The sequence below is a fragment of the Oreochromis niloticus genome, linkage group LG23, assembly GCF_001858045.2.
Source record: "Oreochromis niloticus isolate F11D_XX linkage group LG23, O_niloticus_UMD_NMBU, whole genome shotgun sequence".
Lineage (NCBI taxonomy): Eukaryota > Metazoa > Chordata > Actinopteri > Cichliformes > Cichlidae > Oreochromis > Oreochromis niloticus.
In genome coordinates this window covers 43,014,969-43,041,553 of record NC_031986.2, presented here as the reverse complement: position 1 = coordinate 43,041,553, position 26,585 = coordinate 43,014,969, and the positions used below count along the sequence as shown (strand labels likewise).

General features: G+C 40.7%; 1 protein-coding gene across 6 annotated transcripts; it reads right to left on the bottom strand.

Moving 5' to 3' along the window:
• Positions 1-3,602: 3,602 nt before the first annotated feature.
• On the bottom strand, positions 3,603-26,470 carry fyco1a (FYVE and coiled-coil domain autophagy adaptor 1a). 6 transcript variants are annotated; one of them, XM_005479088.4, is made up of 19 exons: positions 26,330-26,432; positions 25,565-25,612; positions 24,510-24,621; positions 23,761-23,867; positions 21,620-21,745; positions 19,616-19,722; positions 18,726-18,869; positions 18,492-18,585; positions 15,925-18,378; positions 15,292-15,384; positions 14,610-14,728; positions 14,361-14,528; positions 13,576-13,728; positions 13,166-13,395; positions 12,609-12,756; positions 11,054-11,140; positions 7,303-7,513; positions 5,604-5,713; positions 3,603-5,456 (listed from the first exon to the last, which is right to left on the bottom strand). In XM_005479088.4, exons 3-19 carry the CDS (start codon positions 24,568-24,570, stop codon positions 5,381-5,383), a joined length of 4,488 nt encoding a protein of 1,495 aa, XP_005479145.1. In that variant the 5' UTR covers positions 24,571-24,621; positions 25,565-25,612; positions 26,330-26,432; the 3' UTR covers positions 3,603-5,380. The 6 variants fall into 6 exon arrangements, with proteins under 6 accessions (XP_005479145.1, XP_005479144.1, XP_005479142.1 ...); XM_005479087.4 differs by having other exon boundaries at positions 24,510-24,624; positions 26,330-26,425; XM_005479085.4 differs by lacking the exon at positions 25,565-25,612 and having other exon boundaries at positions 24,510-24,624; positions 26,330-26,470.
• Between the last annotated feature and the right edge of the window lie 115 nt (positions 26,471-26,585).

The window sequence follows — 26,585 nt, the reverse complement described above, 5'->3', positions numbered from 1 at the left end:
TACCTTCAACAGGTGGTCAGACTGTGTAGACGGGCACTCAGTCAGAGGTTGGCTCTCCGTTTCGCTGCAGGCTCCCTTCATTCTTCACATATCCGTGTCGAGCCCAGTGTAAATCCCGACGCTGAACGGCCTTTGTACAAGCACACACGCTTCGTAGCAGGGAGAAGCTATGAGCTAGAAAAATCCAGCCTGGCAGACAGCCTGTGTCTGACCAACCAATCAGAGAGCTCCTTACATCCCACGGTGTGGCTAATTTGAATAGCCTCCAGCAAGTTGTTAATCGAAGAGCTAATCCAGCAGCTAATCCAGGAGCTAATCCAGCAGCTAATCCCGGAGCGAACAGGAAAGGGAAATGGATTTTGAACTGCAGTTTATTAAATTGCAAGTGGAAAAAGGATTTTGAACTGCAGTTTATTAAATTGCAGGTGGAAAAAGGATTTTGAACTGCAGTTTATTAAATTGCAGGTGGAAAAAGGATTTTGACCTGCAGTTTATTAAATTGCAAGTGGAAAAAGGATTTTTGAACTGCAGTTTATTAAATTGCAAGTGGAAAAAGGATTTTGAACTGCAGTTTATTAAATTGCAGGTGGAAAAAGGATTTTGAACTGCAGTTTATTAAATTGCAAGTGGAAAAAGGATTTTGAACTGCAGTTTATTAAAGTGCAACTGAAAAAAGGATTTTAAAATGCAGTTTATTAAAGTGCAATTGGAAAAAGGATTTTGAAATGCAATTGGAAAAAGGATTTTGAAATGCAGTTTATTAAATTGGAATTCAAAAATGAATTTACAATTGCAGAATTTATTCTACAATTCATTATTAAAGCACAGAGATTTTTATTTCAATGCGCGTGGCTCTTGTGGTCCTCCATAGTACAGTACTTAGTACATTGCTAAAAAAAAAAAAAAAAAAAAAAAAAAAAAAGTAAAGGGAAGCTCTAATATTTACAGTACAAACACAAAGTCAGTTAAACTTCTTTTCTCTAGATTTAGCATGAGATAGTACTTGCAGCCCATTTACATTGCACAGGAAATCCTGCTTCTCCAGTAAAGCACATCCATACGTGCCATTGCAAGGCTTTCTCTGACTACTAGCACAGGAGTTTGCCAGTGGGGCACTTGTACATGTTTCTGGCTAAACTGTCAGATGCAGAATCTCTGAGGGAGGTATGAGGGTCCAAGGTCCTCTACAGGGAGTCTTGAGATTCCATTGATTCACAAGACTATTTCATGCCTGTCACATATGCTCAGTGTGAACTCGCTGTCATCTGTAATACAGGTCCCAGTAAAGGATGGGGAGTCATACCTCAGAGTCTATTTCTGACGGTTTGGTCAGAAATATGGACGTGTGTAGTCTGCTGGAAATATTTTTGCAGGGCTCTGGCATTGCCCTTCATGTTCCTTCACTAACAAAAGAGTCGATATTGGTTGTGCTGCTTAGCTGATGTCCTTCTCCCATCCTGCCCAGCTTTCCTAGTGTAACAGCCTGTCTCCTCATATCTCCTCCACACTCTTGAGGCTCTGCTAGAAGACTCAGCAAAACGTCTTGTGATGGCTCGGCACATACAGGGAGTGCAGAATTATTAGGCAAGTTGTATTTTTGAGGAATAATTTTATTATTGAACAACAACCATGTTCTCAATGAACTCAAAAAACTCATTAATATCAAAGCTGAATGTTTTTGGAAGTAGTTTTTAGTTTGTGTTTAGTTTTAGCTATTTTAGGGGGATATCTGTGTGTGCAGGTGACTATTACTGTGCATAATTATTAGGCAACTTAACAAAAAACAAATATATACCCATTTCAATTATTTATTTTTACCAGTGAAACCAATATAACATCTCCACATTCACAAATATACATTTCTGACATTCAAAAACAAAACAAAAACAAATCAGCGACCAATATAGCCACCTTTCTTTGCAAGGACACTCAAAAGCCTGCCATCCATGGATTCTGTCAGTGTTTTGATCTGTTCACCATCAACATTGCGTGCAGCAGCAACCACAGCCTCCCAGACACTGTTCAGAGAGGTGTACTGTTTTCCCTCCTTGTAAATCTCACATTTGATGATGGACCACAGGTTCTCAATGGGGTTCAGATCAGGTGAACAAGGAGGCCATGTCATTAGTTTTTCTTCTTTTATACCCTTTCTTGCCAGCCACGCTGTGGAGTACTTGGACGCGTGTGATGGAGCATTGTCCTGCATGAAAATCATGTTTTTCTTGAAGGATGCAGACTTCTTCCTGTACCACTGCTTGAAGGTGTCTTCCAGAAACTGGCAGTAGGACTGGGAGTTGAGCTTGACTCCATCCTCAACCCGAAAAGGCCCCACAAGCTCATCTTTGATGATACCAGCCCAAACCAGTACTCCACCTCCACCTTGCTGGCGTCTGAGTCGGACTGGAGCTCTCTGCCCTTTACCAATCCAGCCACGGGCCCATCCATCTGGCCCATCAAGACTCACTCTCATTTCATCAGTCCATAAAACCTTAGAAAAATCAGTCTTGAGATATTTCTTGGCCCAGTCTTGACGTTTCAGCTTGTGTGTCTTGTTCAGTGGTGGTCGTCTTTCAGCCTTTCTTACCTTGGCCATGTCTCTGAGTATTGCACACCTTGTGCTTTTGGGCACTCCAGTGATGTTGCAGCTCTGAAATATGGCCAAACTGGTGGCAAGTGGCATCTTGGCAGCTGCACGCTTGACTTTTCTCAGTTCATGGGCAGTTATTTTGCGCCTTGGTTTTTCCACACGCTTCTTGCGACCCTGTTGACTATTTTGAATGAAACGCTTGATTGTTCGATGATCACGCTTCAGAAGCTTTGCAATTTTAAGACTGCTGCATCCCTCTGCAAGATATCTCACTATTTTTGACTTTTCTGAGCCTGTCAAGTCCTTCTTTTGACCCATTTTGCCAAAGGAAAGGAAGTTGCCTACTAATTATGCACACCTGATATAGGGTGTTGATGTCATTAGACCACACCCCTTCTCATTACAGAGATGCACATCACCTAATATGCTTAATTGGTAGTAGGCTTTCGAGCCTATACAGCTTGGAGTAAGACAACATGCATGAAGAGGATGATGTGGACAAAATACTCATTTGCCTAATAATTCTGCACTCCCTGTATTGACGAGCCATCCTGTAGGATCTGAAATAGCTGTGCAATCTGAATAGGCTGCCTGTACCATCTCACGCTGCCAGTAATTACACTGTGACATTATCACAAGACAAAACTAGAGAAAAAAACAGTCAGGAGAGATAAGGACTAGAGCTACATAGGTATCTGCTTCCTAACACTGTGATGATTAAGAGTTCCTTTAAATTTTTTGAGCTATGTATTTCATCTTTAACAGAGAAAAACACTCTCTGTGGTTTTTTTGTTTTGCAAAGCCATATCAGAATAGAGGATATAGGATTTACAGCAGAGGAACTAACTTCTGCAGTTTTGAACTCAGTTACTCATCAAACACAGAAAAAACTTTCTTATCTTTAGAGAGAGGTCATCCAACAGAAAGCAAATGTACATGGATGTAATGTTAAGAAACACGTTAAAGTAAAGAGCTCATCTTGTTCCCTTGAAATACTAAATCAGACACAGATTAGTGCTGTCAGAGACATCATTTCTCTCATTTTATTCATGTTTGCAGGCTGTTTGACAGGTCTCTTAGTTACACTCAAGTCTCTGTAGCATTGGTTACCACACAATTTATTCCCCCAGAGTAATCATTCAAAACCAGCTAGTAGAAAAATCTGTCCCTGTGTGCACTGTTGAAAAAGATAATAAAAACAGATTTTCATTTAATTTGTAACAAATTAAATATATTTTTCACAAAGTGCAGCTTTGTAAAGAAAACACCTTCTTTGCATAGTTTTGCATCAATTACACCCATCAAAGCTGATAAAAAGAGACCTGACTATAGTGGAAACAGGCCTCTACAAAAAGCAGCACACTTGCTTGACCCAGACTTATTGCCTTGCTCAGAAACAAACAAACAAAAAAACCAAAACAGAAATGACCAGCCCACTTCATCACAAGAAAAAACTTATCATCCAGAGCTACGACGAAAAGATTCCAGAGATTCATAAGGGGAAAAAACCAAAAAGACATTTACACCGATAAAATTTAAAAAATGGTATAACATGCAGAACATGACTTAGATGCCATTTGACACAGAAAGTTAGTTAAGTGTCAGTTAACAGAGTGATATCAATTCATAGCAGATGATGTGTTCTAAGTTGACAACAAAACTAAAAATGTGTAATTTGAACATCAAACATCCCTGGCAGTTAGAATTACAAGGCACTTTGAAAGTACAGTAGCCTGTTACTAGTCAGCAATATATTTAAAGTTAGAGTCATGCAGAGACTCAGTCTGGATACTGATACAAAGAAGAAACAGCATAAATTTAGTTCAATCTTTTTTTCTTTTGTACCTTACAAGACTTACACGTCCCCATGCTGCAGTTCACTCATAAAAGCAACAGAATTAAAATAAAATTTGCAAGTAATTTATAAAACAAACTAATTAGGAAGAGATACTTCATCTTATTCCATAACCTGGATATACGGAGAGCAAAATGGCAGTCTTCTATTTTTTTAAAAATACATTTTCCAAAAACATAAAATCGGGGCACGCATCCCCTAAAGGACAATTGCATTTCTAACTCCTGAGATTTGCACAAAGTGCTTATGGCATGTTGTGGAGCAGTAACTGCTTTTTCCAGGCCCCCTAAACACATTTCTGCTTCGCTTCTTTCTTGCCACAGTGTTCAGAAAAGTGAAAAAGCGAACCAATGGTTTGCACCAAAAAGATTGCACGAAACATTTAAAAATAACCACAAATTGTATTTTTTAAAAAGAAAGAAAATCATTCTGTGTCTTCATAGACAACTTTTATAGTAAAGTATTTGTTGCTTCTGAACAGTCTTATCAATGTCATATTAGTGTTACTTGCGGTGACCTTCATTCCTTAACATAACAACGTTTTTGCTAAAACAGAAGTAAAACTAAAACTACACCTTAGACTACCAAACTTGGCAAAAAACAAAACATACAGCTTAATTAACTAAATATACTTGAACTAAAGGCATGAATATTACTTGGTGCATGTATTTTTTTTTTTTAAATACCCTAAAAGTTGCATAGATATTTTTGCTTCTAAAACCTTTCTTGACAATATTTTGCATAGGCCACAGTTTACCTCAAAACACCAACACCGCACTGTTAAAGTGGTAAACAGCATTTTTTGGAATAATATACCTTGTTTTGGAAACAAAAGAGGACGTGGTCAGTGATTAGCCATAATGTCAGTTCTCCTTTAGGTTTGACAGTGGCATCAGGATGACGTCTCTGGGGGCAGAGTGAGAGTGAGAATGAGGGTTTCACGGGCAGTCGCTGCCGTCGTAGATTATAGACTTCTCCATGGTCAGATGGTAGAAAACCTTCTTGGAGATAAACCTGTTGAAGAATAGTTTTGTTTGAAAAGAAATTTAAAAATGTAAATTAAAGCCAAACACAAATGCCGGCACACATAACGGCATTTCTGTAATTTACACGCTTCTGCAAAAAAACAGGAACACACTGTTCTAAACTATCGTGACCTACCGAGAGAAAGAGTTGTCAAAGATAAGGGTGTAGAGACCAGGATGCCGAACTTTCAGCTGTCCTTGAATGGTTTCTTTATGGGAAACGCAGCGAGTGAGAGGAATCAGGACCTGAGAACAGAACAGAAACAGGCCTTTAAAAATAATCTCAGTGCACAGGTGAAGGATTTGCCGCAGGTTTTCATAACAAATATAAATAAAGAATACGACGGTCATCAAATTTGAACTCAATCAAATTAAAAAAACAAACAAACAAACATCAGGATATACCGACAAGGGAGGGAGTGGATAGAACACGAGATGAAAGGTCACAACTCATTTAAAACCTCTGACATTTGAAGTAAAGAATGTGCACCTCAACCTGCTGAGCAACAATGGCTTCCTGCAACGGTTTTCTTCAGTCAATAATGTTTGAAAAATAAAGCAAAAAGACCGTGCTCTCTGTAGGGGGTGACCATGAAAGCACACACAGGTTCAACCTGTTGGGTCTGGTGATAACTTCTGCTTTTAAATCATCACCTGTGAGTGTGGGGTATTTGAGTTTTGCAACAACCGAAAAGCCTTTCATTCAGGCTTGTGATTTCCTTCCACTTAAAATGATGTAATCTGCAACAGTTGCTTTTTTGGACGTTGCCAGTGGCAGACTTACAAGATGTGCACATCAACACATGCTCACAGTGTTTAGGCCTCTACACCGTGTACTCTGAGTCTCCAAAAGTTGATTCTGTTCATCTGGACGTAAATGTGGTTATCCCAGCTGGACTTTTGTTAAAGCAGGAAAGGCACCTGAAGAAAGCTCCAGTCGATCCAGGAGAGAAGGACAACCGCTGCCCAAGTGAAAACCTGTAGTGATCCCATATGTGTCAGGAGTATTGGAGCAGTTGAGACGCATTTTTTCTAAACACCGGGTCTCTGTGGCTTTTAAACCCCAAAACACGCTGTGCCAAAAATTGGTCCACCCCAAGGATCGGGTCCCCCGACACAAACAGAGTAACATAGTGTACGCTGTTAAGTGCCAGGAGGATTGGCAGGATTTATACATCGGGGAAACCACACAACCTCTGGATAAGAGGATGGCACAGCACAGCAGAGCTACCTCATCAGGCCAGGACTCTGCAGTCTATTTACACCTACAGGCCAGTGGACACTCTTTCAATGATGAGGATGTACACATCCTGGACAGGGAAGAACGCTGGTTTGAGGGCGGAGTCAAGGAGGCCATTTACGTGAAAAGGGAAAGACCATCTCTGAATCGAGGAGGGGGCCTAAGGGTACATCTGTCACCATCTTACAATGCTGTGATTGCAGCCATTCCCCAACTCTCTGTGAATGGGACTCATGGACATTGATCAATGGTTGTTGATCAATGGTCATGAGAATTTGCATAATTATGATGAAGGAACTGACCTCCCAGCCCATTGTTCCTTCAGTGGGCTGGTTTCAGTCATTATGCAAATGTACTGTTTATAAGATTGGGGAAACCTGCAGTCAGCTGAGACTGAAGAAGTCACCTGGATGAGTGACGAAACGTTTCTCCTGCTGAAAACGCCACGTCCAGATGAACAGAATCAACTTTTGGAGATTTACTTACCTGGATGATTGAGAATGCATCAAGACGTGTACTCTGAGGGCCCACAAGAAGCTATATAAAAAAAAAAGGTAGACAGAGATTTCCTGAGCTCACAGTAAGTTAACTGTACCTTTGACTGTTGCACCGGAGTGTCAGTGGACTCCCGGTAAACCACACTGAAGGAGATGCTCTTGGGCTCGGAGGAAAACATCCAGCTTATAGTTGGCCCAGAATCAATCACAGCAACAGTAATAACACTGTAGCTACTGGACTTAATGAAGAGCTCCCGGGAACTCTCACCAAACTTAGAGATATCATCAATGGTGAGAGGGACAGCCACCCTGTAATGATAATGAAGGTTTATGATTAGTGATCAGAATCAGAATCAGAAGACTTTATTTATCCCCAAGGGGCAATTAACAAACAACCGAGCAGCATACATTGAAGATAAGGACAATAAGAACAGGCAATAGGAGGGAAATAATAAATACACAGTATATACAGTTTTAAAATTACACAGTTTTAAAATTAAAGTGACTGAAAGGTGAATAAAGTGTCGGTAGTGTAAGAAGAGTGTAGTTTATGTTTATGGGTGTGTGAAATGTTCTTATCGGCTGGAGTTAAAAACACGGGTGGCTTTGGGGACAAAGGTGGCGCTCCTCCTATCAGTCCTGCAGGAAATGCAGCGGAGGCGTCGCCCACAGGGGAGCCACTGAAATGCGGGGTGAAGAATGTGAGAGGGGTCGTTGATGATTTTGGCTGCCTGTCTGAGGGCCTGTTGGCTGAAAACCTGTGCCAGAGTTCTGACAGGCAGGCCAATGATTTTAGAGCACACTGATGCAGTGTGCTGCAGTCTGTTCTTGTTCTGAAGGCTGAGGGAGTGGAACCAGCAGGTGATGGAGAACGTCATGATGCTTTCCAGGAAGGCATAGTAAAAAGTCATCATGATGGGTGTGCTGACTCCAAAGGAGTTGAGTTTCCTAAGGAGGTATAACCGTTGTCGGCACCTCCTGAGAATCTCCTCTGTGTTGGCAGAGAATTTCAGGAGGTTGTCAAAGATGGTTCCTCAACTACCTCCACTGGCTTCCTGTGGATGGTGGTGGTGACTGAAGCAGCCAGATCCCTCTGCCTGCTGGAGAAGCTCACCACCATCTCTTTGGCTTTGCTCACGTTCAGTTCAAGTTTGGAGCTGTCACACCACTCTACAAACTCCTGAAGAGTGGGCCCGTGGTGTTGTGAGGGGCCTGACAGCAGTGACAGGAGAACTGTGTCGTCAGCATATTTAACCAGGTGACAGTTGGGCTGTGTGGATCTGCAGTCATCAGTGTAGAGGATGAAGAGCAGGGGGGAGAGCACACAGCCCTGGGGGAGCCAGTGGAGGTGGAACGGAGACCGGAAAGTTAGTTGTTGACCCGAACTTTCTGAGTCCTGTTGGTCAAAAAGTCCAATATCCACAGGATTAGCTGATCATCCAGGTGAAATCGGGTGGAAAGTTTAGTGGCCAGGATATGAGGCTGCAGAGTGTTGAACGCTGATGAGAAGAAATCAGCAAACAGAAGTCTGGCGGAGCAGTCAGGGAGCTCCAGATGTTTGTGGATGGAGTCCAAGATGAAGATTTTTGCATCATCGACACCTCTGCGTGCACGGTAAGCAAACTGGAGTGGGTCCATCAGGGGGTCGGTTGCTCTTACGATGTGCTGTTTTATGATCTTCTCCATGGCCTTCATCACCAGGGAGGTGAGGGCCACAGGATGAAGATCATTCAGAGACTTTGGGTTGTTTCTTTTGGGGATGGGGATGACTGTGGAGTGTTTCCACAGCTGGGGGACGGTGTGACTGTGATGAGACCAGAACCAGAACCCATAGCTTTTAATGGACATTAAAAGGATACCTTTTAATAGCAAACTTCTGACTTCAGGCTTTCCAGCCATATACGATTTATTGCCAAGAAGGACAGCAAAGAAATAATCGCCCAAGTAGGGCTGTGCGATATGACCAAAATCTCATATCCCGATATTAAGACATTTATCGTCCTGATAACGATATAAATCACAAAAATGTAACATTTTCTGTCAATTCTGTGAATCTCGGGCAGCTCGACTTGCGTGAAGTGTTTCCAGCTGGGCGTCCTTTACCTGTAGTCCAGTGTTTTAACTGATGCATGAAACGATACATTTTTAGACATAGGTTGTAACCGCCGCCGTTTTCTTTGTATTTATTACACAGCGTGCTGCGGGGAAAAGCCTGTTCTAACGTTTGAGTCTAAGGTTTATTTTTTGGCTTCTTTTTGCTTCTTATCTGTAAACTCTGTATACTCTTTCACGTGATTTAGTTTATTTTGAACAGTCTCAACAGGGTCTCGAGCTTTATTGTGAAAGGTTTACGTGGAAAACAAACAAGTGGACAGCAGAGCCACGCGATGGTTTTACCATCACTGTTGCTAACGACACGTAAAAACAGGCGCTTGTCCGTCCGTAGTGTGGTTATATTAAATATAAGAGAAAGAGAGAACTTTAAGAAGTCAATATAGCCACTACAGTGACCATCAAAATGATGAAAAGATATTGCTGTAAACAGTTTATTTTACGACACCACGAAACAAACGATAGCGTGATAGGAAACGACAGACGTTTTTATATCGTCATCCGATATATATCGTTATATCGAACAGTAGGACTGGGCGATATATCGAGTTTTTAAATATATCGATATATTTTTATACGAGATATGAGATGTGACAATATCCTTTATATCGATATAGTCTATGTTACGTTATAATTATACTACAAGTTTGCCTCTTTCGTCCACTTTTGTCTCTACGCAACGTTACTCCACCTCGCCTCTCCTTCACTGAACACAACTCCCCCTCCCCCATCGCTTCACCTGCAGGCAACGACAAGATGGACACGGCAGCTATCAAAGAGGAGCTGGTCGGTAAAAAGAAAACATTTGAAGATTACTATTTTAGTGCTGTCAGCGTAACGTTAACGCCATAACTGCATTAACGGGGCAAATCTCCGTTAACGAGTTACCGCGGATCACCCCGTGCGTGGGGCTGGACGGCGTTAACGAGCTAACCGGGCTAACGTGTTGACGCACGGCCTAAAATCCTTTCATTTTCTCAAAAATCGACAGTGCGCCTTATGTATGAATTCTGGTTGTGCTTACTGACCGCGAACCGATTTTATGTGGTACACGGCGCACAGAAACCTTTCAAAAAATGTTTTGGTACGACTTTGGTAAGCTACGAAGCCGCACTGCTTGATGGATTGTCGGAGCATTACGGCTGCCGAGGAGCCTCGCAGAGTAATACGTACTGTGCTTCAACGTAATATTACCGTACTGTGTGTGTATAACGACCACAAATGGCTCCTGTTCAGAGACACGGTTACAAAGAGGATTTCAAACTCCAGGCTGTCAGTCACGCAGTAGAAGTTGGGAACAGAGCAGCTGTGAAATCTGTCTATGTTATTATGCTCAGCGTCTGTTAGTTTACATTTTGACTGCACAATTGTGAGCTCTTTGTTATGCACAAAACAACATAGTTTTCTTTTATTTATGGATCATTATTTTAATAAATGCTGATAATTTATTTCGGAGTAATTTTTTCTTGTACATCTGCGCTGTATGATAATAAAAGTGCCTGGTTGAGATTTGGGACACAGCTTTGACTAAGAACTCTCTTTTTGTTCTTACTTTATGGCTTTAAAAAAATATCGAGATATATATCGTATATCGCCATCCAGCTAAAGAATATCGAGATATGAATTTTGGGTCATATCGCCCAGCCCTATCGAACAGCCCTACGCACAAATACAAATTTCCTTAAGTTTTGTGCTAAGTTTAGGCATGATAAGTATTTGGACCATATGAAAACTCACGTGACTTCTCCTGATTTGAGAAGGTTGATCTCTGAATCCTGAACAGTGGGAACTTGCTCGTCATCAGGGGTTACTTCTCCTGTGCTTCTGCAAAATCCGAAACGAGACACAGAAAACAATAGTTATGAAAACTGTTATGCAACATTTCAGTGGCAAAGACATATTAAACAAAATAACTTGCATCAACATAAAACTCTACACTCTACACAGTGTAGCTAATTTTGCTGGGACATGCTCAAACATCATATGCATTTGAAGTGAAGTGATTTGTACCCACGGTTCAGTACTTTTGCATTTTAATGGATCATTTCTGCATGTTTTACCTCATTTCACCCAAACACAAATGTTTAATGTTAACACTGCCAATTACATTGATTTTCAGCAACCTCACATCTTTGCTGCATAAATGTTATGATGATGCTGGTTAAGTAACTTGTTTTACACTAATAAAGCACTTTTTTGTTATAAAAGTTTCTTTACTTTAAGAACTATTAAGAGCAGTACACACACGTGTTCTCCAGAAAATGAAAGTAATCTGGTGGTAGCGCTTCCTTCTCTTATCTGTAAATACAACCCAGCAAACATGATCGAAACCCCAACATAATATCCCTGGTCAAAACCGGTCGCGGTAGGACTGCAAACACCGAACCACAGACGGAAGCATGTTGTTGCTGTTTCCATGTAGAACAGAGTGTTTTTAACAAAGTGATACATTTATTCAGATTATTGCAACGAAGGAATTAAATGCATCTGTCTTTGTTTTTTTTAGAAACTGACAGCTAATTTGGTTAATGCGGGATTGTGAACAGATGGCCGCACATCTCTGTGCACAAAAACAAGCATTACCAGAGTCTCCTCTTTTAAAAAAAAACAGTTTTAGGTTATTTATGTTTGCAGGTATCTAAATGCTGTTTCATTTGTTGCAAGCTGAATTGAACTTTTCTATCTGTGATGTCAGCATAATAAATCCAGGGAACATAAACTAGTTGAGCAACAACTCAATTAGCTCAGTAGGATAAGATCATGGCTTGTGCATCGCCACTGAGGTGAATGTTTGTTCTTTTTATTCTTGCTGTAGACAATATTTTATTTTGTTTTATTATAATTAACTAAGATTATTAGAAAATAATTATCGAATGCCTCTTTCTTATGAGGCCTCTCAAAGTGATGTCAGTGGGGTTTTTAAACCAGGACTGGACGTTGACAAAAACGCCATCTGATGGTTATTCAACACTGAAATGCTTGCTTTGAAGGGTGTGATAGTGCCACGTTTATAGTCTTTTCTAAGAGCAAAGTGAGACACTCACAACAGTTATGTGTTTTAGACAGATAACGATGATGTTACTGTTGATAGTATAAGTTAAAAGCTGCTTAATTACTTGTGCTCAGCACTGTGGTATCTTGTGTTTTTACTGACTGATCTCTCCAGCTGAGTTTCACCTGAGGACCCTGATCAGTTAATGACAGAGTAACACGCTGACTCTGAAAACAACACGCAGAGCAATGACTCATCGGCATCCGCTCCGCTTTGTCTGCCCATTGACGCTGCACTCACAAATCCAGCGCTCCTGGATGCCTGCGGTCTTGTTCTCCCTCCAGGGACCCTGCAGTGGTCTGAGAGGTGGTATCACTGTCGTACACACCATTTACCTCCTCTTCTGTGATGATGTCAAAAGCTTCAGATGTGTTACTAGGATCTGACACTGAGAAGGAACAGGTAAATATAGCAGATTAAATGACTGAAACGGAACAAAGAACAATGTGCAGTTTGGAGTAAATATAAAATCATGCAAGTATTAAAAAGGAAAAATGTAACAGGATTGAATTTTGAGACTAATTACGCAGTTTGGGGTTTTTTTCTGAATTTGAGCCAAACTGCGTTTTTCTCTGAATGAAAATGTCATCATCTTCCCCATTTGTCTATTGCACAGAAATTCACTGTAAAGGTTTCTGTCCCCCTTCCTCAAATTAACAGTCCAGCTTTTCACTTCTGCTTACATGTTTACTGTTTACACAAAAAAGAAGAGTGAGAGCCAAATACGTACACCAATAAACTATCGGTCCATGTGTACATTTGTGAAATTAGTGAGTAAACATGTTTCTTCTTCTCACCTGTGACCCTGGGAGTTGGTATATATGGAGCTGGTTCGGGAGGTGGTTGAGGTCCAGGTCCAGGTGGAGGAGGCTGCACATCCGAGGGGCTTAACTCTGCTGCCGTGAACCTCTCCACCACTGCACTATGTTGGGTGTAGCAGTGCCTGCAGCAGCGCTCCTTTTTCCCACTTTGCTTGGTCACAACATAGTTGTTGCTGCAGTAGTAGCAGAAGATGCGGCCACAGAGCCTACAACATTACAAATAAATAACTGAGCACACATACACAAATAATTTTACCCATAATCCACATTTTTATCGTCACTTGAGTGTGAAAGTGGATTTGATTCTACGTGACATGCAGTGTGAAAATCAAATCAGGGTATGCACAAACATGAAAAGGAGAGGAGGCCTTGGTGCAGAACCAAACCTGCAATGATGTCTGCGCAGCCACCAAGTGAACTGGCCTTTGCAATCGAGACAGTTGGTGGCCTCCTGATCCACCAGCCACCAACGCTCCTCTGCTCGCAGTTTCTGCTCAAATTCCAGAGCATCGGACTTCTGCCACAGAGCATCTTTGTCCCTGATGTAAAGCACAAAAATGACAATTAAATGTCAGATTTCAGTCTTGTCTTCAGTCTAGCCTTTAAATTTTTTGTGTGGGATGGATTTGGCTCAGTTGCAACTCAATATTCAAAGCAGTTGAAGTATCGTGAACAATAACTCACTGAACAAAATTTGTCATTTAGTTGGACTTCACTGCTTTTATGCAAAAGAATGCATACAAACTGAAACATGGAATATCTCTCCATTTCTGAAACGATGCAATTAAGACAAATAATGAAGACGTGCATAATAAAAGAGCACAAATGGAAGAAATAACGTGGGCACATCTCATGGGAGTTGAATGAATCACTGTTTTTGTGTTTCATTCTATGCAGAGTATGAAAGCATTTGAGGTTTCTGAATACAGTGAATAATGGTACACAAAAAGCTGTTGTTTATGTCAGTAGAGTCTCTCACCAACATTTTCTGCTCTTGTCTCCATCAAAGACTTTCTGTCAAATCCAATCTCAGTAATTTAGCTCAGCATTTAGAGAAGCCTTTTCCCCTCACCCTGCTCCTCAGACCTAATGACACCTTTCCTCACTAAAATTTTCTCTCCTTGCTGCAACTGACAGTCTTGCAAAGAACTACAAGAGACAATGGTCATACTTTAAGAGCTCGATGAGCCGCTCTTCAAGGTTCGTCTTGGTTCTGTTGAGGTCATCGATCTCTGCAGTCATCTTCAGATGACTGCTTTGTTTGTCAGCTTCCGTTGTCTTCAATTTCTCCTTTAATTCCTCGCAGGTCTTTTGTGCAGCCAGGAGTGCTTCTTCAGCCCTTCAGACACAAGAAAATTAGTTGAGATCCCTTTTTCCATTAAAAGTTGGAATTCACAAGTATTACTGATTATGAATGTACCTGGTTGCTGCGTCTTTGAGTTGCTGAATCTCGCTTTCATTCTCACGAATGGTTGCTTCTGTCTTGGTGATGTGAGCATCTTTCTCTCTAGTTAGGTGCAAGTATTCCTCATTCTCAGCCTTCGTAAAACAAGGATTTTCCATATAAAAAACAACCCTATTAATAATTTATTATTTTTCAAAGCCCTCTTGCTCTATAGGAGGGTACAGAAAAATAAATGGGAGCAACAACAGAAACCTGTGTTAAACCAATATTTGATCAAATTAAGGCCATTAAAACACCTAACCTCATGCACAAACATATGACCTCAAGCACACTTAGGTAAGCCATTTATCTGATAAGGATCACAGAGCTTGTGTATCTACTCCACTTTTACAACTAAAGAAAAATTGTTCTTACAATAAACATGTCATTACCTGTGAAAAGAATAAAAGTAAAAGAGACTTAAAAGAAATCTGCTGAGGAACAAAACAAATAATAGAATTTGTCATATTTTATGCAATGTTTAGCTTCCTTTGCTCCAATCATTATGCAAATAATCAAAATGTTGATGTCTGCTCCAGGCTATATATTAAATATTAGACTTCTTGGTGATCTAACTAGTATTTTTCCAACATCACTTTGTATCTACTTGTGTTGTTGCCATAAAAGGATGGATTAGACTGCATTGAAAAATAAAAACCTCTTGTTCAGAAACTTTAGCCTGCAAGCTGGACTTGTTCCTCTGCTCCTCCTGTAGCTCGGCCGTCACCTTGTCCAACTGTTCGTTCAAACTCTGAAATGTGAGCGTGAGAGAAGGGTTTCACAGCCATGCTTGTGTCTTTGAACTAAACGATAATGAGCTCACAGATTATAATAACAATGTCAACATGCTGTTACTGATCGCCATTTTATTCTAGGGTGTTACCTAAAAAAAAGCTTAATGTGCTCATTAGTGCTAAACGCAAAGTACAGCTGGAGCTGAATGTTTTTGATCATAAATCAAAAGCTCTGAGACCAACTGAAATTTTATCGAGTCATGGCTCTAGATGAAAAAGCCAGAGGACGCCTGAAGGAAACATGTACACCAATTATTCTGAAGTTGTTTCATCTGAATTAACAATGACAACAGGTGCTGCTGAAGAGAAAGTCAGGGGATGACCTAAGTCATTAGGTCCAATCCACTGGTGGATGTGAACAGTTTTCTGAGCATTTTTTCTGAGATATTCTGGTGAAAGCAACGAACTGACTGAGATGTCTATCCCTGAGTTCAGTCATTAAAACGAATTACTGCTGGTTTAAGACAAGTCATGATTAACAAGTTTATTCATCTCACCTTTATCTGCACTTGATAGTTCATGCTCTCTGAGCTCATCTGGAACTTGATGGCCTCCATCTCCTCTCTGTTCGAGTCTTTAATGGTTTGCACTTGGTTTTTAGTCTTTTCCAGTTCTTCTTGGAGCTCCATGATAGTCTGCGGAAGTGCCTCTTTCTGTGTAAGCTCCTTTCTTAAACTGTTATTCTCCAGCTGTAGTTCCTCCATACACTTCTCTAGTCGCTCCACCCCTTTCTCCAGCTCTATAATCTTCCCAGAATCGCCTTCCCAGTGCCCTCTGACCTCCTCTTTTTCTGCACTGAGTTTACAGATGGTCATCCCCAGCTCTGCCATCTCAGTGTTTGCCCTGTGCAAACCCTCACGGATCTCGTTGTTCTCTAAAGCTAGCTTACTATTGTGTGCCTTCAGGGTAGACAACTCTTCTCGCATGGCAGCTGCAGCTATGGCTAGCTCGGCATGAGCAGCGACTTCGTGATCATGCTTTTCAATGAGCGCCTCTTCTTTCTTTTTGCACTCCACAAGCTCTGCAACATGCTTCTGATTCAGTGCCTCTGTCTGGGATTTAAGTTGCTCAGTCAGGGTCCTGAGCTCATTTCTTTGGGCTTCTGTCACCTCCAGCTGTGCTTTTAATTTTAAGTTTTCTTCCTCAGATCTCTGCACCTGCACCCTAAGGTCCAGGACCTCCGCCTGGAGTCTGGACACTTCTTTCATCCTGACTTCCAACTGGCCTTCAACCACAGCTAGTTTTCCGATTATTTCCTGATTTTCCTTGGCTTCGACAGCACTCCTCTCCAACTGCACCGTCTCCATCGCCTGTTTCTCAGAGGTCACACTTTTAAGCATTTCGCTCTGTTTAGCACAGGTGGCTTCAGCATCAGCTTTGGCAATCTCAAGTTCCTTCTCCTTGGCCTCCAAATCGTTTAGCCTGGACTGCAACTTAACAAGGTCAGTCTCTTTACTCTCGAGCTGGGCCTCTTTCACTTGAAGCTGTTCCTGAAGACTGGCTTCATTCTTGCGTGAAGCTCCTAAGTTTTTTTCCAATTCTCCAATTTGTCCATGAGCATTCTTCAAGTCTGCCTGGACGAGGTTAAGAGCTGCTTTCACAGTATTCTGCTCCTCTCTCAGACTCTGATTCTCCTGCTCCAGACGCTTCAATGTGGTCTCTGAGAGCTTTGCAGCCATGGTGGCTCGCTGCAGACTTTCATCCAGCTTACAGTTCTCTTCACGCAGTCGCTTTTCTTTTTCATCTACTGTCATCTTGGTGTCATCCAGCTGGCTTCTAAGTTGTTTCTCAGAAGCTCTTAAAGCTGCTAATTCAGCCTCAAGCACTGATCTGTTTTCTGCCATCTCCTTTTCTAGCTCGGAGTACTCCATCTTGCAGCTTTCTATCTTCGTAGCTTGTTCTTTGACATTCCCCTCCAGCTCAGCAATCCTAGTATTCAGTTTGTCTCTCTCTGTGATCAGACCCTGGTTCTTGCTTTGCAGCTGTTGTAGTGTCTCAAGGCTGGAGGCTAGCTCCACCTCTTTTCCTTTAAGCTGTTCTATAAGGGAAGCAACTTCTGCTTCTAAAGACTCTTTCAAGTCACCAATATTTTTCTGCATCTCATCTTTATCTTCTTGTGCCCTCTTCTTCACCTCTACTACCTCTTTCTCTTTCTCCTCTAGAGATCGTTGGAGGTCTTGCAGTTGCCTCTGTAGGTTGCTAGCCTCCTTCTCTTTCACTATCAAGGTCCCCTGCAACTTGTCAACTGTAAAGCACTGCTCTTCCACTTTTTCCTCCAACTTGACTTTCTCCTCAGACACAGACGAAAGTAATGCTCCGAGTTTTGTTTCAGCATCCTTTGCAGATGTCTCTTTGACTCTAAGCTCCTCCTCTAGCCTTTCTGTTTGCCTCCTCTTCTTCTCAACCTCAGCTACTGCTTCTAACTTCCCTTTCTCTGCTTCTTTCAACCTGTCCAGCAACTCATGTATCTTTTGTGCAGAATCAAAGGACTTGGCTGCCTGCTGGCCCTTCTCATTCAGAAACCCATCCAACTTGGCCATGAGCTCTATGTTCTTCCCCTCAGCAACAGCCAGCTTTTCCTGAAGCAGCAGCTGCTCAGCCTCCTTGGCTTGTTCCCCAGTTCTGAGTGCTTCTACCTCTCTGGATAAAGCCGTCTCTCTCTGCTGCAGAGCCTGAAAGTTTTCTTGCAAGCCCTTTTGTTGCTCATTGAGTGTAAGCGATGCATCCAGCTGTCTCTGCAGATCTACAACAACTCCCCTCAGCTCTTCACTCTCCTCGCCAAGCTGCTGCATCTTATCAAGGAGTTCTCGGTGCTTTAATTCTGAACGGTCAAGCTCAAGTCGAAGTTCTTCAACTTCACTGACATCTTCTCTGCAGGCAGGCAGCGACTCATTCAGGTCATTCAGCAGACCCTGACCATAGTCAGGGCTGGAAAGGAACTCAGATGCTTGCTTTATGGTTTCAAGGGAAACCAAAGAAGAAGAAAAGGAATAATGAAAATCTTGCAATCATTTCAAAGTTAATAAAAAATTAAATGAGATAGATAGAGACAGACATCAGTTACCTGGGAGTAAGAGCTGGCCAGACTGTTAATACTGGAACTGCGACTGGGTGGTTTCCACATATGGCCAGGTGAGTTTGCACTTCCCAGTGTCCTCCTGTTAGTTATAAAACAATTCAGATATTGATAAACACTGATTAATGCCAGACAACCTGACTAAGTGGGTTCAAAGGCAGAGATATATCACCTTTTAATGTTCTTTTAATTTTACATTATTTTCATTAGTTATCTTGTTACCTTGCAAAAGTCGGCCAGGAGGCATCAAGGTCATAACCTCTTGATGCTACGTCAAACTGGACTTCATTGAGCTCGTACAGGTGACTGATGATGTCCACACTAAGGTGGGGCTTCAAGAAGGGACTTCTTGCATAGTACCAGTCACTGTGGAGACCGAGGTGAGAAAGACATCATGACAGCACACAGCAAAACCACTAAAAATGAATTAAGTTTAAAAATTGAACTTTAATAATATACTTTTGAAAGTAAACACTAAAGAAAGGAAATGTCACCTAGAAAAATATACACACACACACACACACACAAACACACACACACACACACACACACACACACACACACACACACACACACACACACACACACACACACACACACACACAACACACACACACACACACACACACACACACACACACACACACACACACACAAACACACACATGTTAAGCTTCTTAGACTGTAGTAAATAGTCTGTAGCATCAAAAAGCAACCATATTTCTCTTTAAAGTTAAGATTGAGAATTTTGCATTTTTCCATTCATTAATATAAGTCTACCGCACTAAACACACTCATTTCACTCAAGTAAGTGACTGAACTGAAAATGTCTTACTTCATAATAACTAGACTGTTATACATACTCTACTATTATTTCCTAGGAGTGCTACTTCTAGGACGTTCATTAAGAGAACAGAAAACGATGACGTCAAACAGAAAAATCAACATCTGATTCACTTTCAATGAGTGTCAGCCATAAACAGCTGGCTCACTTCTGCCAGTGTTCCATGGGCTTCAATTCAACTTTAACAATCTTGTCCATTTAATCAAATGTGTGTGTTCTTTTGTTTTTTAATGTCAGCATAGAAATAATCGGGCTGTGACAGGCTTACCTGGTGACTCTCTGGTTCATTAGGCACTGCTGCAGCGTGTCAGCCAGTCGCTGATGTACGAGGGAGTAGCGAATAAATGCTCTTCCCTTCCCCAGAGATGTTTTTAGCTATTAAAGCAAATCAGAGATTATTACACATGGTCCTTAAAAAAACATACTTACTGACATTGCAGGGAGTCAAAGACTACAAAGAAAAATATCTTTCTGTTTAGCCTTTCCAAAAACAAAATGAACTCTAGTCTCAGTTTGTGAAGTAATGATCTAAATAACCATACAAAATCTGTCTAACTGAAAGACAGGCACAAATAATATAAAATTCACAACACGAAACACATTAAAAAGTAAACAAGAAAATTCACAATATGTTGTGAATTAAAGCCACAGGGATGAACAATACTTAAACTACTAAAATGTGTCCTGGGTTATATTCATATTGTTGGGATTTAGAGATTCTTTTATTGCTACCATATACTCTGCCTTATGATAAATGCATTAATAACATGTTCTACAGTATTATTTTATCAGTAATATTGTTTACAGGGTTCATATTGCATTGAATATGTTTGTCATCACATTCATTCTATTCACAGGTTTAGTTCATTTTATACACATTGCATAACTGTGCTTGTTTAGAGTTGATGTTCCATCCAAGAGGGTTTTAAGCTTCACTGGTGAGTGTCCAGGTGATACATGTTGAGGGAAGATGAGAACATAGCAGGTTAATTGCATGCATGCTTACAATACACATAAATCTAGTAGCAGGCCTGAGCGAGGGCCCAAGTGTCTTCTGCTTCTTATTTGAGACCTGCTGCAATTCAGTCTACTTAGTGATTGAGGACGAGGGTCCATTATTAGCCCTTAGAGGCCCTGAAGCTTGAAGTTATTACCTTAAAAGGAAGGTGTTATCAAAAAGAGAAGTTATATGTCTGTTCATAGTTATTAGAGATGTATAAGATGTACCCTTGTCTGTAAACAATGACTGGACATAATGTATTTTTGACCTGTATTGACGTGTATGTGGGGGTGTGATCCTCTATGCTATAAAACCAGAACTCAGTGTATTTTTGTCAGAGCAAATAAGCCATATGCTGATGGTTGTTCTCCGTTGTCAATAAACTCATCGTTTGATTGCACTTTTCTGGGGCCTCCGTCGTTTGTTGTCTGGTCTACAGTTGATCGATCTCGCTTCATTATATATACAGAGTACACACAGCAAAAGACTGTTCGCCGTTAAATGCAGAACTGACCCCCACAGGAAATCCTTCTTACCTGTGAAGGTAAGACTACAACTCTTTCTCGCTCTGTAGATGACTTTTTTTAGGATTAATATTAATGTAATTTTTGTCTTTTTACTCAGATTGTGCATTATTATTATTACTGTTATTCATCTGTATGTTATTGAATGTTTGTTACTGAATGTTTTTCTCATTCCCCCATTATATGCTGGTACTCTATTTTTATTCATTGCACCGACATTATGTCACTTGTATTCATAGTTATTTTAATTTATTTTATTCTATTCTTGTATACTAATTTTTTCCCTCTTGCTGCAGTGAACATGTTTATGACAAAAGAATTTCCCTTGGGATAAATACAGTTCTTAGATTCTTCAGATTCTAAGTAGCAAGACAAAAATTGAAATATGTAACTAACATGAATGTTTTAAGGCCCTTCTGATATTGTCACCATGCAAGCACAACTATGTTACTCTGTTTCCACACATCTCATTACTGTTTCTCACAACTGGCACAAAATCATAAATAGTCAACTTCAGATGGTTGAGATTAATGTGCCGCCTGAGGACACATGATGCCGACTCATTTTCATGAAATCACTTGACTATTACCTGCTCTATTCTCACGCGGGTGCACTGTAAGGGTTATAGGGGTTTAAGGTCTGACCCGACTGTGCTGGACACCTCAATCTGGTGATGTCTAGGAAAGTTCACAGCTGCAGTGCATTTGTGGAAAGTGGCTTTAGTGGTGTCATTATTAACAAATCTCACCTCAGTGATGGATTTGACAAAGCGAATACCGTCATTGGCTCCTTTGATCTTAGCCAGGCATTCACTGAAGTAATCCCAGTAGTCTTTCTTTGTGCCAAGAAATGTGGTCTTCTCCTTCTGGTCAAACTGAAAGAAAGGTATCAGAAACTGTAAGAAAGAGACATGGCACCCAAACTATCCTGAATTGAAGTCTATATGAGATTTCCACAGCTGCAAAAATGGTGAAAGAAGTATAAAGTTAGGTCCACAGGCTGTAAGACATCTTTTGCGGTTTTGACTGGATTTTTAAATCAAACAATCAAGATGTGATTAAAGCGCAGACTTTCAGTTTTAATTTAAAAGTATTTTATTAACTATTAAGAAATTAAAGCCACTTTTATGTATTGTGTGTATAGTTTCCAAGGCTCAAAAGTAATTGAACGCCTGACTGATAAATAGTTTTACAGCCAGATGAAGCCTGTATTAGACATAAAGGTTCTGGAGTTGACTCAAAGTGTTCAACTTTGAGGTCCAAACAGTTGCCAATACATGCGAATGCATTTGCCCGCTCAACAACACCAAAAGGCCTGAACGGCCACAGAAGACAACTAAAGTGGATGACGAATGAATTACAAATAAGATACACACCTTCATAACATCTAACCAAGTCAAGAGCAATCTCAGACAGGTAGGTGTATCCCTGTCAAAGTCTACAATCAGGAGATGCCTTTATAATTGTTAATACAGACCGTTTACAACAAGGAGTCTAAGGAGCTTGGAAAGAAAAGCGTCCAGACGCTTTTCTTTCCAAGCTCCTTAGACTACGATGACCTGGATGACTGAGAACCTTCACAGACATATTTACAACAAGGAGCAAACCACTAGTTGCAGTCAAGAACAGAACAGCTAGATTGGACTTTGACAGAAAACATCTGAAACTGTCTGTCCAGTTCTAGGGAACAGGAAAAAAGTCTTTGGTCAGATGAAACATTTAATGTATACCAGAATGATGGCAAGATGGAGAATGGAGAAAGAAATGAATAGCTCACCATCCAGAGCATACAACATCACATGTCAAACATGGAGGAGGCAGAGTTATGGCATGGGTTTGTATGGTTGCCAGTGGAACCAGGACACTGATGTTTGTTGATGTGATGGGTGACAGAAGTAGCAGAATGAAGGAAAGCTTACAAGGCCATGCTCTATGCTCAGATTCAGCCGAATGCTCCAAAACTGATCAGCGCTTCACAGTGCAAATGGATGATGACCAAAAGGACACTGCAAAAGCAACCCAAGGGTTTCTCAAGGTCGAGAAATACTCTTCAAAGGTCAAGTCAAGCCACCTGATCTCAACCCAACAGAGCAGCGGTGCGGGAACTCCAGGCCTCAAGGGCCGGTGTCCTGCAGGTTTTAGATGTGTTTTTGATCCAACACAGCTCATTTAAATTGCTAAATTACCTCCTCAACATGTCTTGAAGTTCTCCAGAGGCCTGGCAATGAACTAATTATTTGATCCAGGTGTGTTGACCCAGGGTGAGATCTAAAACCTGCAGGACACCGGCCTTTGAGGCCTGGAGTTTCCCACCCCTGAAATAGAGCATGCAATATCCAACTGAAGACAAAACTGAAGGCAGAGAAATCCACAAACGTCAACAACTGTAGATAGCTGCAATAAAAGCTTAGAAGAGCATCTGAAGGGAGGAAACAGCTTTTAGTGATGTCAACGGGTTCTAGACTTTAGGCAGGAAAGGATTTGATCAGAATACAAACAATCCTTATATTTAAAATTATGTTAGTCTGTCCAGTTAATTTTAAGCTTCTGAAAATGGGGTTTACGATGTATGATAAACAGTTAATGCAAATTTTCTGTTAAATCCCATAAATTAAAGGTGAAAGGTTGCACTTCAAGAAATAAAGAGAGGGAAAATTACAAAAAGTTGTCACAGTCAAAAAACCATTTGGACCTAAACTTCCTGTTGAAGAAGACTTTTTTTTTAAATTTCATATCAAGGCAGCAGAATTTTTTAGCATTTTTGACTCCTGATTCAATTTAGTGCCTGTAGAAGTCAAATGGGGAAGTAAGTATTTACAGACACTAGTTATGAAATTATGTTTCATCTAAGAAACTACGTGTTGTTCCTTAGCTAGCTGTATAACCTCACCTGCAGCAGGTACTCCAGTTTGTTGGCAAATTTCTGGAGATTGGTGCTGTCATCTGTGATTGGCTCCCCAGTTTCTCTGTATTCCTTTGCAAGCTCTGCAACAGACTCTGAAATAGACATAAAAATAATTCCAAACCGATCACTGACAAAGCAGGTAGATTATGTTGGAAAACACAGAAATACATAAACCACAAGTATCTAATGGGAACTGTTCATACATTTTATATAAAGCAAACTTAAAAACAGAAAGAAGCAGCATGTCTTCATTCAGCTAATTCATTAAGACAGGAAACTGAGTGAATGCAAAGTGTACATTTTGGTAATACAAAAACTCAAAAAGTCCTGGTACCTATAACTCTAACCACTTCTACTGTCACTCTCTTCCAGTAAAGCTGATTTTTACATAAAAACTTGCCTCTTATCCATCGTAAAAACTGGAAAGACACCCGTGATGGATGCACTCTGAGCACACATTCTCTGTCTCGCTGCATGCTGACAGAGGCTGCCACCACACCCTTACTACACAAACATGAGGTCAGATGCCTGTGCTTCCAAATGGTTTGTTGGCAAGGGCAAGTCAGTCAGTCTCCCTCTGCTAAACTGTACTCAGACTATACTCTAAGGCAGACACAGCTTGCTAACTGTCTTTCTCTTCTTCTCTGTCAGGCCATGTCAGTTAACAACTGACGTCTGCCAGTGTAATTGCACACACACAGTCAAACACACACACACACACAAAGCTGACGAACCATGCAAATCTCGGATAATCCTCTGGAGCTGGTTCTCCTCGACCCTAGTCCCCGCAGCCATGGCCCCACCTCTCGCTCCCTGGCAACCAGGGGTCACAGGGTCATATCAAGTCTGCTGAATCAGAAAATCAGAACAATTTAGGAACAAAAGGAGGATCACGGCTCCCTCTTTATTCTCTTATGGACACATATGATCCACACAAATGTGTGTGATGATGAGTACACTTCTCAAAATCTTTGCAGCAAATGCAGTTTAGGCCAGAAATTCAATCTAACAGAGGTACAACAGTTTGTGACAGAGCACTGTATATACTGTGGATATCAGGTTTCAACAAAAGGCTAAACATAAATACATCCTCATAGGTCTCGACTACAAAGCAAGTTTAATGCGTGGACGGTATCTTTCCGTTATCTGGATTCACTTCTCCTAACATTAGCAATCAGGATAAGCAGTCACACAAAGCTGGTTATTAATTCACTAAGTTAGCTCATCTAATCAGTGACAACTGTTGATAAGTGTACTGGCAACAGAGCTGCTGATTATTAAAAGTAAGATGAAACTGTACTATGAGAAAATACATAGCAGTTAATACAAAGTACAGACTGAAAGAATAGAAGAAAAGAGGTGCTATATTAATAACATAGTTTAACCTAGTTGAAGTCAGGAAAGATTGTTGACTGTGTAAGTTAACAATCTTATCAAAATCAGGTCTCTGTCATTACAGACAGGAGAATCTGATGGATTATAACTGAGTATTTTATTAAATTAATGTTCAAAGTACAGTTTTAGTTCTTATTCTTTAACCTACGGCCTCAGTGGTGTTTAACAGTCTGAGAGTAAAAAATAAATATATTTAAAAAATTCAAGCTTATCTTCAGGCTATGTGCAAATTTGGTCAGCAAGTTCAAATAGCTGTACTGTTTTAGGATCATACATTAACGCTTACAGAAAAAAAAAAGTTTTGTTTTTTTTTCAAATTGTTTGAAGCCATCAGGTTAAAAAAAATCAAACACAAAAACTTTAGAAGCTATTAAAAAACTTCAGAGCCTCTTACGATCTGAGGACAGAGGTCAGAGGAACCGTCCAGGAGTAGTGAAGTTACCTGAATAAAAAAATATCCTATTTTATAGTACAGGCCTCAGATAATTGAAACAGTAAGGCACAAACATTTGAAGGATCAACTGTAAAGGCAAATTCAATATTGTTGCTCACACACAGAGTAAACCTCGTTGGGGTGGTATGCTGGAAAACGACGCATATCGGCTTATAGTATTTATTAAAATTGTTGAGCTGTACATAAATACATTAAAACCACAACCAAAGGAAGTTAATACACAACGTGATAATCCTGTCAGGGGTATTACTTACAGCAGGCATTTCATAATTGGTTTGTAATTAGTATTGTATGTGTCTAAAACTTGGGAATGTAAGATAACACCCATTATGATAGCACGACGACCATTTGTGGTGTCGTCAACGTACGTTTTGGTTTAACGTTACATTTGTATGCTACCTGACCAGGTAATGGGAGTCTGTTGGTAACAACGTTCAAAACGCTGGTAACAGTTGTAACTAACTCTTCACTATCGCTTCTCCAAACCCCTTATAACCATACCTTAGGACACACAGCTGGTATATGAAACTCTTAATCACGTTCCTTTGTGTTTTTGTCACGGTGACGTTACTTTCGCTTCGACACATTTAACGGGTATTTTGAAAATAACCCTGACATCAGCGGGAAAAGCTAACTTAAATAATCTGACATGTTTCTACATAGCTGCTTAATAAAAATAACAAAAGAACAACAACTTTAACATACTTTTAGAGGTTCAACTCAACCCATAACAACCAACTCAGAGGGCTTAATGCGTCCACACAAACTTGTTAGGAGTGTCCTGATTGACAGGAAGTCACCCCATTGAGAAAGTGACATTCGATCTCCCCACCAATCACTGCGGGGCTTGTAGGCGGGCTCTAGATAAGCACTGGATAGTTTGTTTGCCTAGCAAAACAAACTATCCTAGTGTCCCTAGTCCCACGAGTGTCCCATTTTACTTGTCCTTTCCTTATACTCT

Excerpts from the sequence above, each read along its gene's own strand:
- fyco1a (XM_005479085.4), bottom strand. The coding sequence starts at position 24,570 with ATGGCTGCGGGGACTAGGGTCGAGGAGAACCAGCTCCAGAGGATTATC. Across the intron at positions 23,868-24,509 it reads GATTATCCGAGATTTGCATG|AGTCTGTTGCAGAGCTTGCA; the intron begins GTTCGTCAGCTT and ends TGTCTATTTCAG. Across the intron at positions 5,714-7,302 it reads CTCCGGTGCAACAGTCAAAG|GTCCTGATTCCTCTCACTCG; the intron begins GTACAGTTAACT and ends TTCTGTTCTCAG.